The following is a 16295-nucleotide window of genomic DNA, read 5'->3' on the forward strand; positions in this document are numbered from 1 at the left end:
ACATTCACAGTCTGTGGGAAAATGGCAGAGCAGGAGGCCCCTGAGTTCTCCCTGTCCCCACATTTACAACCAGATTTTAACTACATCCAAGTCAATAAACAGGAATGCAATCTGAAGACTGGAGCAACACATGCTACAACTAAATATAGAGAAGAAGCTGCATCTGAAAGGTCAGGAAGGTCAGAAAGGCAGAGGGAGGCTGCCGGCAGGAGGGAGAGAGCTGTGTGCAGGAGAGAGAAAAATGGGCCCTCGTACCAGGGAGCTCACATGTGGAAGAATGATCTCCATAACATTTGGCTTTAAAAACAGGGCTGAATTCCATGAGTTTTAAAACCAGTGGGACTTGGAGCCTGAAGCTTTAAAAGTCAGCTGACTCAACACTGGGTGAGCCAGGGTGAGGGTGAATGAAAGCTGGGTCGCCATCCTTAAAGAGAGCAGGCTGAGCCAAGAAAACATAAAACGGCAATTTGCACAACACAACGCTGGGGGCAAATGGGAGACAGATCCGTTCACATTGATTTTGAAGTGTGTTGGGGGACTTCTCTGAAAACAAGGGAGCTGGCAGATGCCATTCTCTCCACGCCTCTCCCCACCACCGCCAACCCGCAGCATAAACAGAGCCACCTGCAGGAGGCAGCACTGCATAGACACTTGCTACCTAACCAGCTGGCAGGGGCACCACACCCACGAGCTCTCCAGAGGACTCATCCACTCTAAGCCTGCTAGCCTTGGCCTTGGGCTCAGGGCAAATTTTGTTAGTGTACATGCCCGCCCAGCCACTGAGTGCACAGCTGCCACAGCATGCCCTTGCCATCGTGCACCAGGCCCAGCTGTGCCCACCTCACTCCCCTAGCCAGCCTGGCATGCAGTCCCCAAATGCTTTGGGAGATTCCCCATAGGACAGGACTAGTGGCCCAGCGCAAATTGTGCTAACACTACCATCCCCCTCACAAGTTCCCCAGAGGGCACGACCCCTCAGATGTGGTCTGCTTGGGTCCCACGAACACCACAGACAGCAAGCACAGCCCACAACAGGCGGAGAGTCAGTACAGACGACTGCAGTGAAAGGAAAAGTGACTCAGACACAACAGCAGGGCGTCAGCAACACACAGGATACTCTCCTGAAGTGCCAGGTTCTGGTGAACAGGGGACACTGCACTGCAGAGGGCATTCTAGGACCTCTTCTTCATACAGTCACTACTTTCAAGAGCAGAAGACACAGCTGACTTTCTTACACACAGAAACAGAAAAAGAGAGGCAGACAAAGTGAGAGACATTTATATATCTGAAATGAAAGAACAGGACAAGGCCACGGTCAGAGATGTAAGCAAAACAGATATAAGTAACATGTCTGACAAAGAATTTAAAGCAATGATTATTAGGATACGCACTGAACTTGAGAAAAGAGTGGAAGACCCTTAACATGGAGATAAGGAATAACACAGCAGACATAAAGGGCTCAGTAAATGAAAAATGGATGGTTGATGGAATGAAGAGAGGGCTGGAAGAAGCAGAAGAATGAATTAATGACCTAGAACACAGAGTAATGGAAAATAATCAAGCTGAACAAAAGAAAGAAAAAAGAACTAGGCAAAATGAGGATACACTTAGAGAACTCAGTGACTCCATCAAATATGATAACAGTCATAGTGTAGGAGTCCCAGAAAAAGAAGAAAGAGAAAAGGGGGCAGAAAATTTATTTGAGGAAAAAGTATTTGAAAACATCCCTAATCTGGGGAAAGAAACCAATATCCAGATCCAGCAGGCACAGAGAACTCCCATCAAAATCAACAAAAGCAGATTCATACAGACATATTATATTCAAATTGGCAAAAATAGTGATAAGAAAAAAACTTTAAAGCAGCAATACAAAAGAAGTCAGTAACTTCCAAGGGAAAACCCATAAAGCTTTCAGGAGATTTTCCAAAGAAACTTTCAAGACAGAATGGAGTGGCATGATATACTCAAAGTGCTGAACGGGAAAATTCTACAGCCCAAAATACTCTATCCAGCAAGGCTATCATTCAGAATAGAGAGATGAAGAGTTTCCTAAAAAAACAAAACCAAAGGAGTTCATGACCACTAAACCGGCCCTGCAAGAAATATTAAAGGGGACTCTTTGAGTAGAAGGAGAGACCAAAAGTGACAGTACAGAGGTAGGAAACACAAAAGAAGTAAAAGTGAATATTTCTATTTAAAAAATCAGTCAAGGAACTCACAAAAAAAGGATGTGAAATATAATGACATATACCTAAAATGTGGGTAGGAGAGTAGAAAAGAATGGGTTCAAACTTAAACAATCATCAACTTGAAACAGACCGCTATATGCAGAAGAGGTTATATACAAATCTAATGGTAACCATATATCAAATACCACTAATAAATATGCAAAGAATAAAGACAAAGAAATCCAAATATGTCACTAAAGAAAATCAGCAAAAGAAAGACAAGAGGGGATCAGAGAAAATCTTCAGAAATAACCACAAGACAGGTAATAAAATGGCAATAAATATCTATCGATCAATAATTACTTTGAATATAAATGCAGTAAACAGTCCAATCAAAAGAAACAGGGTGACAGAGTGGATTTAAAAAACAAGGCCCATCTATATGCTGTCTATGAGAGACTCATTTTAGGCCTAAAGACACAGGCTGGAAGTGAGGGTATGGAGAAACATCTATCATGCAAATGAAATGGATGTCAAAAGAAAGCCAGAGTACTAATACTTATATCAAATAAAATAGACTTTATTTTTTTAAATTTATTTATGTACTTTGAGAGAGCAAGCAGAGGAGGGGCGAGAGAGAAGGAGAGAAAGAGAATCCCAAGCAGGCTCTGCACTGTCAGAGTGGAACCTGATGTGGGGCTCGAACCCATGAACTGCAAGATCATGACCTGAGCCAAAACCAAGAGTCAGACGCTTAACTGACTGAGCCACCCAGGCACCCCTAAAATAGATTTATAAAACAAAGACTGTAACAAGAGATAAAGAAGGACACTATATAATAATAATAATAATAATAATAATAATAAGGGTACTATCTAACAAGAAGATATAACAGCTGTAAATATTTATGCACCCAACAGAGAGGCACCCAAATCTATAAAACAGTAACAAACATAAAGGAACTAATCAATAATAATACAATAATAATAGGGGACTTTAACACCTCACTTACATTGACAGACAGATCATCCAAACAGAAATCAACAAGGAAACAGTGGCTTTGAATGACACACTGGAACAGATGGATTTAACAGATATATTCAGAACATTCCATCTTAAAACAGCAGAATACACACTCTTTTCAAGCGCACACAGAACATTCTCCAGAATGACATATTAGCCCACAAAACAAGCTTCAACAAATTCAAGAAGATCAAAGATATACCACTCATCTTATCTGACCACAACTTTATGAAACCAGAAGTCAACCAACAAGAAAAAACCTGGAAAGATCACAAATACATGGAAGTTAAATAACGTGCTACTAAACAATGAATGGGTTAACTAGGAAATAAAAGAAGAAACAAGACAGTACACGGAAACAAATGAAAAAGAAAACAATGGTGCAAAACCTCTGGGATGCAGCAAAACAGATTCTAAGAGGAAAGTTTACAGCAATACAGGCCTACCTCAAGAAGCAAGAAAAATCTCAAATGAACAACCCGACCTTACACCTAAAGGAGCCAGAAAAAGAACAACAAACAAAACCTAAAACCAGTAGAAGGAAGGAAATAATAAAGATTAAGCAGCAATAAATGATATAGAAACTATAAAAAACAATAGAACAGATCAATGAAATCAGGAGCTGGTTCTTTGAAAAAAAAAATCAATAAAATTGATAAACCCTTAGCCAGACTTACCAAGAAAAAGAGAGAAAGGACCCAAATAAATAAAATCACAAATGAGAGAGGATAAATAACCACCAACACCACAGAAATACAAACAGTTATAAGAGAATATTGTGGAAAGCTATATGCCAACAAATTGCATAACCTAGAAGAAATGGATAAATTCCTAGAAAAATATAAGCTACAAAAACTGAACCAAGAAGAAATAGAAAATTTGAACAAATTAATAACCAGCAAAGAAATTGAATTAGTAATCAAAAAACTCCCAATATACAAAAGTCCAGGGCCAGATGGGCTTCATGGGTTAATCCTATCAAACATTTAAAGAAGAGTTAATACCTCTCCTTCTCAAACTATTCCAAAAAACAGAAAAGGAAGGGAAACTTCCAAATGAGGCCAGCATTATCCTGATACCAAAACTGGATAAAGACACCACTAAAAAACAAACAAACAAACAAACTACAGGCCAATATCCATGATGAAACTAGATGTAAAAATCCTCAACAAAGAAACAGCAAAACGAATTCAACAATACTTTAAAAAAATCATTCACCACAACCAAGTGGGATTTACTCCGAGGTTGCAAGGGTAGTGCAATATTCACAAATTAATCAGTGTAATGCATCACATCATAAGAGAAAGGGTAAGAACCATAAGATCATTTCAGTAGATGCAGAGAAAGCATTTGACAAAGTACAACATCCATTCATGATAAAAACCCTCAACAAAGTAGGTTTACATACTTTGTTGTAAGAAGAAACATACCTCAACACAATAAAAGCCATATATGAAAAAGAGAGCTTTTTCCCCAAGGTCAGGAACCAGACAAGGATGTGCACTCTCACCACTTTTATTCAACATAGTACTGGTAGTCCTAGCCATAGCAATCAGACAACAAAAAGTAGTAAAAGTCATTCAAATTGATAAGGAAGAAGTAAACCTTTCACTATTTGCAAATGATAAAGGATTATCTGATAAAGACTGGTATCCAAAATATATAAATAACTTATAAAAGTCAACATCCAAAAAATAAATAATCCAATTAAAAATGGGCAGAAGATATGAAGAGACATTTCCCCAACGACGACTTTCAGATGGCCAACACATTACATGAAAAGATATTCACCATCACTTACCATTGGGGAAATGCAAATCAAAACTACAATGAGATACCTCCTCACACCTAGCAGAAAAGCTAAAATCAATAACACAAGAAACAACAGGTGCTGGCGAAGACGTGGAGTAAAAGGAACCCTCTTGCACTTTTGGTGGGAACGCAAACTGGTGCAGTTGCTCTGGAAAACAGTATGGAGGTTCCTCAAAAAGTTAAAAATAGAATTACCCTACAATCCAGTGATCACACTGCTGGGTATTTACCCAAAGAACACAAAAACACTAATTCAAAGGGATACATACACCCTTATGTTGGATAAGTGGACAAAGAAGATATGGTGTGTACACACACACACACACACACACACACACAGACAATGGAATATCATTTCGCCATAAGAATGAAATCTTGCCATTTTCAATGACAATGTCATTGAATATAATGTTAAGCGAAATAAGTCAGACAAATACCATATGATTTCACTCATGTGTGGCATTTAAGAAACAAAGCAAATGAGCAAAGGGAAAAAAAGAGACAAATGAAGAACCAGACTCTTAATTATAGAGAACAAATTGATGGATACTAGAGGGGAGGTGGGTGGGGATGGGTGAAATAGGTGAAAGGGGTTAAGGAGTGTACTTGTGGTGAGCAACAGGTGATGTATGGAACTGTTGGCTCACTATATTGTACCCCTAAAACTAATATAACACTGTATGTTAACTAGCTGGAATTAAAATAAAAGCTTAAAAAATAATTAAAATTTTAAAAATAAAAAAATAAAATGTGTGTTCCCATAAAAATGATTAAAAATAAATAAAATAAAAGAGATTCACAGTGAGACACATTGTAGTCACACTGTTGAAAGACAAAGGCAAAGAGAGAGTCTTGAAAGCAGTAAGACAGAAGTGATGCATCACACAGAAAAGGTCCTCAATGTGGTTAGCAGCCAACTTCTCCCCAGAAACCAGAGGCCAGCAGCAGGGGGATTACATAAAGTGCTGAAAGAAAATCACTATCAACCAAGAATGCTATATCCTTCAAAAACCTAAGGAAGTTCATTGCTAGTAGATCTGCCCTAAAAGAAATGCTAAAGGAGTTCTTCAGGCTGAAATAAAAAGACACTAGACAGTAACTTCAAGTCATACAAAGAGATAAGAATTCCAGTAAAGGAAACTACACAGGTAAAAACAGAACCCAGTATTTTTGTATCTCTGATTTGTAACTTCTCTTTTAGTTTTCTGTATGAGTTAGAAAAGAGATGCATAAAGCAATAATTATAAATCTATATTAGTGGGCATACAATGTACAAAAGATGTAACTCTGTGACAACAGAAAGGAGGGGCAGAGCTGTATAGAACAGAGTTTTTGTATACTATTAAAGCTAAGCTTGTATCAATTCAAACCACACAGTTAAAGATTTATGAATGTTAACTGCAATCCCCATGGTAACCACTGAGAAAATAACTAAAATGTACACAGAAAAGAAAATGAGGGCATCAAAAGTATGGCACTAGAAAGAAAAACCAAACACAAAAGAAGGCAGTATTGGAGTAACTGAGGAACAAAAAAGACATAAGACGTATAGAAAACAAATAGCAAAATGGCATAAGTCCTTTCCTATCAGCACTTTAAATGTAACTGAGTTCAACCCACAAATTAAAAGACAGAGAGTGGCAGAATGGATTAACAAAACATGATCCAAAATATATGCTATCTATAATAGACTCATCTCAAAGCCAAAGATACAAAGAAGTTGAAAGTCAAAGGATGAAAAAAGATATTTCATGCAAACAGTAACCGAAAGAGCACAGGGATAGCTATACTAATGGTCTGCCTTAAGTCAAAAAACTGTTACAGGAGACAAAGAAGGTCATTATATATTGATAAAAGGGTCAGTTCATTACGAAGACATGATACATTTTAAATATATATGCACCAAACAACAGAGTCTTAAAATATGAAACAAATATTGACAGAACTGAATGAAGAAATAAAATAGTTCTATAATAATAATAATTGGAGACTTTAATACCTCACTTTAAAGAATGGAAAGAAGGGGCACCTGGCTGGCTCAGTTGGTAGAGCATGAAACTCTTGATTTCCGGGTCATGAGTTCGAGCCCCACGCCGGGTGTAGATTACTTAAAAATCTTTTAGGAAAGAAGGAAGGAAGGAAGGAAGGAAGGAAGGGAAGGAGGGAGGAGGGAAAAAGAAAAAAGAAAAGAACATGTAGACAGAAGATCAATAAGGAAATGGAGGACGTGAACAACACTATAAACCAACTAGATCTAACATACATATAAAGCACAGTCCACTCAACAACAACAGAATACACATTCTTCTCAAGTATACATGACACATTCTCTGGAACAGATCATGTTTGAGGTCACAAAACAAATCCTAATAAATTTCAGAAGACTTAACATACAAAGTATCTCATCTTCTCTGACCACAAGAGAAAGAAGCTGGAAATCAGTAATAAAGGAAAACTAGAAAACTTAAAAACGTGTGGAAATTAAATACACACTCTTACATAACCAATGGGTCAAAGAAGGAATCACCAGGGAAATTAGAAAACACTTTGAGAGGAATGAAAATGAAAACATAATATACCAAAACTGATGTGATATAGTGAAAGCAGTGCTCGGGAGGAAATTTATAGCTCTAACAGTTTACTTAAAAAACAAACAAACAAAAAAACAGATCTCAAACCAATAACCTAACTTTAAATGTTAAAGAACTAAAAAAACCTTAAGAAACCAGAAAAAAAACAACTAAAGCCAAAGCTAGCAGAAGGAAGAAAATAATAAAAGTTACAGTGGAAATAAATGAAATAGAGAACAGAAAAACAATAGAATTAATGAAATCAAAAGTTTATTCCTTTTTTTTTTCTTTTTGAGAGAGAGAGAGAATGTGTGAGAGCAAGTGGGGGAGAGACAGAGAGAGAGGGGACAGAAGATCCGAAGCAGGCTCTAGCTGACAGCAGCGAGCCCAACACGGGGCCTGAACTCACAAATCCTGAGATCATGGCCTGAATCGCAGTTGGATGCTCAACCAACTGAGCCACCCAGGTGCCCTAAAAGTTTATTCTTTGAAGAGATCAACAAAATTGAGAAACCTTTAGTTGGACAGACTAAAAAAACAGAAAATGCAAATAACAAAAATCATAAACACAAGTGGGAACGTTGGGTGTAAATTACTTAAAATTCTTTTAGGAAGGAAGGAAGGAAGGAAGGAAGGAAGGAAGGAAGGAAGGAAGGAAGGAAGGAAGGAAGGAGAGAGGGAGGGAGGGAGGGAGGGAGGGAGGAAGGAAAAAGTTAAGAAGAAAGAAAAGAACATGTAGACAGAAGATCAATAAGGAAATGGAGAACACGAACAACACTATAAACCAACAAGATCTAACATACACATAAAGCACAGTCCACTCAACAACCACAGAATACACATTCTACCTATCTTACAGAAGAAAAAAAAAGGATTAGAAGAGAGTACAATGAAGAATTACCAACAAATTAAATAATATAGATGCAATGGACAAATTCCTATAAATATAAAAATTACCAAAATTGACTCGAGCACTGGAAAATCTCAACAGACCTGTTACAGCTAAAGAAATTGAAACAGTAATCAAAATCCTCTCCAAAAAGAAAAGTTCAGAATCAGCTTCACTGGTGAATTCTACCAAACATTTAAAGAACTAACACTGATCCTTCTCAAACTCTTCCAAAAAATAGGAGGAAAAAATTTCCTAACTTGTTCTATGAAGTCAGCCCTACCTTGATACTAACGCCAAAGACACCACAAAAAGAGAAAATTACAGACCAATGCCCCTTATGAATATAGTGAAACATTCTTTCAATTTTTTTTAATGTATCTAATTTTGAGAAAGAGAGAGAATGTGAGCAGGGGAGGGGCCGAGAGGGGGAGAGAGAGAATCCCAAGCAGGCTCCACACTATCAGCACACAGCCAGATACAGGGCTCGATCCCACAAACCGTGAGATCATGACCTGAGCAGAAATCAAGAGTCGGACGCTTAACTGCTGAACTACCTAGGCGCTCCGCCCTACAGTCAAAAATTTTTAATAAAATACTAGCAAACTGAATCTAACAGTATATTCAAAAGATACACCATGACAAAGCAGAACTTATCCCAGGAACGAAAGATGTAAGAAAACCAATGTAATATATACCACATTAGTAAATGAGGGCAACTCTTCCCCAACACATGATCATCTCAATAAATGTAGAAAAAAACATTTGTCAAAATCCAACATTCATTCATGATAAAACACTCAGAAACCTAGAAATAGAAGGAAACGTCCTCAACTTTATAAATACAGGGTATTTATGAGAAACCACAGCTAACATCATACTTAACAGTGAGAGACTGAATGCTTTCGCTCCGAGATCGGGAACAAGAGAAGTATGCCCACTTTCACCATGACTATTCAACATTGTGGTGGTAGTTCTAGTCAGAACAATTAGGAAAGAAAAGACATAAAAGGAATCAAAATTGGAAAGGATGATGTAAATCTATCTCTATTTACAGAGGATCCTACATATAGAAATTCCAAGAATCCACAAAACAACTACTAGAGCTAATAAAAAAATTCGGCAAAGTTGCAAGGTGCAAGATAAATGAGCTGTATTTCTACATAACAGTAATGAACAATTGCAATAGGAAATTAAGAAAACAATTACATTTATAATAGCATCCCAAAGAATAAAATACCTAGGAATAAATTTAACTAAGGAGACAAAAGACTTGTGCACTGCAAATTATAAAGCACTGCTGAAAGACATAAAACTAAATAATGGAAAGACATCCATGTTCAAGAACTGAAAATTCCAACAGCTTTTTCTTGTCGGAAGAATCGGCTTTTCCAATTCCCAAAATCACGCAGGAATTGCAAGGACCCCTGAATGGCCAAAACAATATCGAAAAAGAAAAACGTTGGAGGACTCACACTTTCCAATGTCAAAACTTACTACAAAATTACAGTAATTAAGAGAGTGTGGTAGGTACTGGCACAAAGAGCTACAGACCAAAAGAATAGGATTGAGAGTCCAGAAATAAATCCACACATCAATTGCCAATTGGTTTTCAACAATGGTGTCATGATCATTCAAATGGGGAGAGAACAGTATCTTCAACAAATGGTGCTGGAACAACTGCATATCCACATGTGAAATCATTAAGCTGGACCCTTTATCTCATACTGCATACAAAAATTAAGTCAAAATGAACTACTAACTTAAATTTAAGAGCTAAAACCGTACAACTTCTTAGAAGAAAGATTAGGTTATGGTAAATCTTCATTATCTTAGATGTCAGCATGGATTCCTAGATAGGACACCAAAAACACAAGCAACAAAAGAAAAAAACAGATAAACTGGACTTCATCAAAATTGAAACGTTTTGGGCATCAAAGTACATTATCCATAAAATGAAGAAAACACAGGCTTCCAGAAAAGAAAAAGTGAAAAGACGACCTACAGAATGGAAGAAAATACCTGCAAATCATGTATCTGATAAGAGTCTAGTATCCAGATTATACAAAGAACCCTCACAACTCAACAACAAAAAGACAAACAACCCAATATAGAAACTGGCAAAGAACTTGGATATTTCTCTAAAGAAAATATACAAATGGCCAAAAAGCACATGAAAGATGTCCAACAACAACATTTATCACTAACAAAATGCGAATCAAACTCACAATGAAATACCACTTCACACCTACTAGGATGGCTATAATTTTTAAAAAGGGAAAACAGTAAGTATCACCAAGGATGTGGAGCAAACAGCAGGCTCACACATTGCTGGTGGGAATGGAAAATGATTCAGCTGCTGTGGAAACAGTGTGGCAGTTCCTCAAAAAGTTAAACACAGAATCATCACATGATCCAGTAATTGTACTCTTAGGTATGTATATACCCCCAAAGAATGGAAAGCAGGTATTCAAACAAATGTTTGTACATAAATATTCACAGGAGCACCATTCCCAATAGACAAAAGGTAGAAATAACCCAAATGTCCATCAATGGATGAACAGATAAACAAGTTACGGTATATACATACTATGGACTATTATTCAGCCATTAAAAGGAAATGAAGTACTGATACCTGTTATAACGTGGGTGAATCTGGAAAACACTATGCTAACTGAAAGAAGCCAGACACAAAAGGTCACATATTATATGATTCCATCCAAATGAAATACCCAGAATAGGTAAATCTAGAGAGACAAACAAGCAGACTGGCAGCTGCCAGTGGGAGGGAGAGGAGTGGATGGAGAGTAATTACTGACTAGATACTGGTTTTTATTTTAGGGTAATAAAAAGGTTTTGGAACTAGACAGAGGTGGTGGTTGCACAACACTGTGGATGTACTAAATGCCACTGAATTGTTCATTTCAATGTTCATTTTTATGTGGTATGAATTTCACCTCAGTTAAAAAAAAATGGGGGAAAACCAAAACCAAAAACCAAAAAACCAAAAATGGAGTAAGCTAAAAGTCTGGTCTCTATCAGAGATTACAAACTATTGTCCAGAGATGAAGTTGCCCTGCAGATATTTTTTTGCTTTACGTAGTGTTTAAACAGTTACCAGTATTTTTAAAACTAGATGACTTCTCAAAACATCGGGATCTCTGGCCATTCTTGGAAATATTTCTGTAGGATAAAAACTGGCTATTATCAAGCAGTAGTTGCCTCCTGAGACGGTATTACTTTCCCATTGACTACAGTCTCTTCCACATTCTATGGTCTTCCTGATACCAAGGCCAAATTCAAATTTTGTCATGCTTGCCTCACTACTTTAAACAGAAACTAAGAATAAAAGTGGGATATCTCTTACACTTACGCTCCCACTGAAAATTGAAAAATAAAAGTCCATGTGTTTACTTCCAGCCTGCTTTACTCATTTGTATTTACTGCTTCACACTCGTGACTATTTGAATTTAGAAATCTGGTTCTTTTTGGTTACAAAGATAGAAATCAAACACCCCGAACAAGATTAGAATTAGGTTAACCATTTACACCCTGAATTCCAAATTCACCTTCTGAGACTGGGCTGCATGAATAATCAAAGTTAGTCACTTGCAAATAAATACATGTCCAAGTAGTTTCACCAATCGAGGTTGAATAAATTTGGATTGAAGAAGGCAAAGCAAAATCCATCTCTGGTCACTCGGACCTCTTTTCCCTGCTAGAGCACCAGTGTTAAAATGGAAGGTGAAGAGTTACCAGCTCACGTTTACTAAGAGGGAAGAATGGAAGTTGAAGAGAATACGTTGGATAATATTCTCATCTTGGAAGCACTGTTTAGATCCTGTTTAGAGGATCTTGTGTAGGTTCCTATCCAAGACACACAGGGAACCCAGCACTTTTTTTTCAGTAGCTTAGCCTCGGGGACATACACAGAGGTCTTTGTTGCAGGGGTGGGCGTGGTGGATTAAGAAATGAACATAATTCCTGAGAATTAACTGCATCAGGCGCAGTCTAATGGACTTTAAATTAAATGCTTTAGCTCATTCCATCATTAACAGGTGTTTAGCCCCATTTTGTAGAGTGCTAGAGAGGACAGGGACATAAAAGTCAGCAGTACGGGGGCTGTAAGTCTGTCTGGTTCCATCTACTTTTCTGCCTAGAACATGTTTCCAGCCTCAAAGCTCTTCAAACTCTAGCACTCATTTTCTCAGAGTCGCAGTGTAATGTGGCTTCTAATGAGGGTAAGACAGGGAGCTCTTATCTGGGCTGAAGGAAGTTGGCAATGCCTGACAGGGGAAGAAGTGAGGCACTATTGTTGTAACTGACACTCCCTTCTTCCTTTTCTATGCCAAGGTGGGAGGCCTTTGAAACTATACAACTTGCCATGCCTCCTCCCCCGGAGGCACAGCCTCCATACCTGTTGGAAATGCACTACAGATTGAGCTCTGTGAGGGTATAGGCTTTCATTTATCCACCCTTGTATTTAGGCATCACACTCGGCATAGCAACTGGCACGTAATCAACGTATTTTTATTATATGAATGTTATCACCCTAAAAGAAACAGAAGAAAGCAGAAAGGAACCCATCTAGCCTTGTCACATAGAGAATGCTGGACGCAGGTTCTGGTAACTCTGTGAGCAGACGCTGAGTAGTACTTCTGTGGCTACATATTTACATTGCTTTACTCTTTAGCCCATCTCTGAGATTCCCCTAATGGCTATAAATGTGATACTGGAAATGAAACACAGAAGAGAAAAGAAGGATAGCAGAAAGATCTAAAGTAAGAAAATTCTGAGAATGGAGTCCAGTCTAAAGAGCACCCCTGCTGACTGAGCTTGCTAACCTGCAAGCCCGTTATGGCAGGTGGTCTGCTAAACTAAAATAGCAACGGCTGATTCCTCTATTAGATGAACAAAAAGAGAGAGCATGGAATTTACTGCTTAGAAAAGCTTTTTTAAGATTTCCTGAAAACCTTTTTACAGCATTATAATTAAAATTAAAAGCTCTATTAACATATAAGTCCAAAACATGAAAAGATATTCAACATCTAACGTGAAAAAAAGCAAGCTACAAAATATAGATTGTTTTTTTGCTTTAAAAATGTATTATAGAAAATATGGAGGAAGATAATCTGAACTGTTCATACTGTTCAAGAGTCAGGAGTTAGAATTATGGGGAAGTTTACTCTTCCCACACATTACGGGGTGGATGCACTTTGTACGTTATATAGTTCTAGAATGTTAGAATTTTCTTTCATAATTAATATACATTATCTCAGATGTGATCAGAAAAAATAAGAAATGCAAAAATAAAAGGAAACTGAAAAAAAATGTCCCCCAAAAGTATCTATATCGAAAGAGAGGTCAAAGAAAAATACTATTTAGTAATCTAAAGGAGTGTTTTGAAACCACCTTCTTTGGAACTCTAAGCCCCTCGCGTTCTTTGAGAGCCAGCACAGGACACGAGGGGAGATGATCTCCAGACATGCCCCTACCCAAACTTGTCAGCTTCAGTATTTTACTTTTATGTTTTAATAATGAAGTTCTGCCGATAATGAGTTTAAAAGCTCATTATCTAACACGGTGTATCTAAAAAGGTGTAACTATTTCTGAAATGTTCCTCAAAGCACTTTCTGGGGTCTGAGTAAGCTTTCCAGGAAAACAGATGTGTTTTCCCTTGTGTTTTCTGAGCACAAGATTTTATTTATTTTTTTTTATTTTTTATTTTTTATTTTTTTTATTTTTTAATATATGAAATTTACTGTCAAATTGGTTTCCATACAACACCCAGTGCTCTGAGCACAAGATTTTAATACCTAGCTTTTTAGTGGAAGGTCTGCTGCATTTATGAGCTGTCTGGATAGAAAGCCGGGTGCTCTATGCATAAGGATCCTCTGTTCAAGAAGGCCAAGGCAGCAGGAAGCCTCTCATTCCCCACCATCTGGCCAGCCTCTCTGAATCATGGTCAGCCATCCAGAAGCAGAAGATTCAGGATCACTAGAGACTATTTTCAGATGAATGAGAACTCAAGCCTGAGCAATTAGAAATAGGTCAATGACTTTTTAAAGCAACTTTCTTAAAAGACGATGCTTTTCTTTGCAAAATTCTTTTCTCATCACTGGTCTTTCTTTAAATAGAATATGGTAACTGCCTATAAATCCTTTTCCTTGTTTTTAGAAGTCTTCTGTTACAGAACTCGTAAGTATTTTTGGAGGTTACTTGTATTTCTCTAGCCTTGAATTCTTAAGAGAAAATCTGACTTTAGAAATATAAACGAGAGGCTTCAACATCTGAGCTAAAATAAAATGTCTGTATTCTCTAGAGTTAAAAAATGCTTTTCAGAAATTTTAATTTTTTCATTTGGCTCTTCATTATCTGTAATAACCAGGGGAAATCTTTCAAATGAAATCCTTTCCCTTGTTTTGTTTACTCTTCCTGACTTTCACAGCCGTATCTTCATCTGGATTCTTATTGGGCTGAAACTAATAAGGCATTTTCTGTGCATTGTATCTCTGTGCTTCCTGACTGAGACCAGCAGAACCCATCTGTGAATTTCTGCTTCGGAACCAGCAGGGGGAGCTCACTCACACGGGAATCTGAATCCCTCTGCGCAGGGATGGTGGGAAAAACAACGCAACTTTCTTCAGTAAGACTGGCCCTTTTGTATTATGGATAAACCATCACATGATAAGCAACAGGTTACGGACAGTGGTGCTGAGATAAAGAGAAGAGTTCTTGAAGGAATGTATTTAGAGACAGCCCGGCCTCAATGGCAAGGCCACTGTCCCCAAGCAGATGCACACTCTGCCTGTACCTGTTTTTCAAGGCTTGGCTTGCTAAGCTGTACAGTCTGAGGTCCAGCGAGTCTGGTCCCTGGAGTAGCTATCACAATGCTGGTGAGCTGGGCCATAGGGAACGTTTTGGCTATGGTTGCAGTCTGCCCATTGACGACACGGACGGGATGGATGGAATTCTGGGAGGTAGGGAGGGTCGTGGGGGTGAACTTGGTCAGCATGACAGGCCTCTGGATAAGTTGAGGAGCTGCAAGCATGGGAGGAGGTGCTGGGGCAATAGGAATGTTATTCTGGGCCACAGGCTTGGGTCGAACCTATGGGGAAAGAGAGAACAATTACTGTATTACTTCAAGAAATTTCATAAGCCTTGTAAGTCTAAAACATTGCCAGGTCTTTCATACTATATATGTGAAATGGTATTGAGTACCAATATTTATTAATATTCATTTTGGTGTTATTAGTCCTATACATATCAGGATATATAATCTTATAGAAGACTCGTCAGCTCTTAACGGTGTCCAAATGCTACCCTACAACATGGTTCTTCTGGATCCAAACCTTAGCTCCTTCTCCCATACCATGCTGCTTCCTCAGGTTGAGATCAAATGCCTAATCCAGAGACTGGTCTCACCCAGAACTTGTGCCCAGGATGGTAATAATGCGGCCATCGATCTTAATTCACATTCTAAATTTCTTCATGTCCGTGAATTCAGTTCAGCCCAGCTCCTTGCTCTCTAACTCCCTGGTCTCGGCCACTCCCTCTCTAAGTCACATTTGTGGACTTCCTCTTCCTCTGCCCAATCCTAAACATTAAGTATTTCTCAGAGTTTTGTTCTGGAACCTCTTTTTTCCCCAATCTTCTCACTCTTCCTGGGGTTTTTCACCCATCCCATGGCTTCAGTTACCATCTATGTACTGAAGACGTCCATCCACACTTGCATCTCAGGACCAGACATTTCCGAATATACTCAACTTCCTGGCATGTATCTCTACTTGGAAATCTCATAAGAAATTAAAAATCAGCATGTCTAGGGGTACC

The 16295-nt window shown here is 38.1% G+C and overlaps 1 protein-coding gene across 21 annotated transcripts in view; it reads right to left on the reverse strand.

Moving 5' to 3' along the window:
- Positions 1–16295, reverse strand: part of PHF21A (PHD finger protein 21A) — a 198084-nt gene that overhangs the window by 26058 nt on the left and 155731 nt on the right. For all 21 annotated transcript variants that reach the window (XM_058688777.1, XM_058688785.1, XM_058688784.1 and 18 more), the window contains one exon: positions 15277–15570. In XM_058688777.1, coding sequence (XP_058544760.1) covers positions 15277–15570 — 294 coding nt within the window. The remainder of the gene's footprint in view (positions 1–15276; positions 15571–16295) is intronic.

Source organism: Neofelis nebulosa, chromosome 10, assembly GCF_028018385.1.
Source record: "Neofelis nebulosa isolate mNeoNeb1 chromosome 10, mNeoNeb1.pri, whole genome shotgun sequence".
Taxonomy (NCBI): Eukaryota; Metazoa; Chordata; class Mammalia; order Carnivora; family Felidae; genus Neofelis; species Neofelis nebulosa.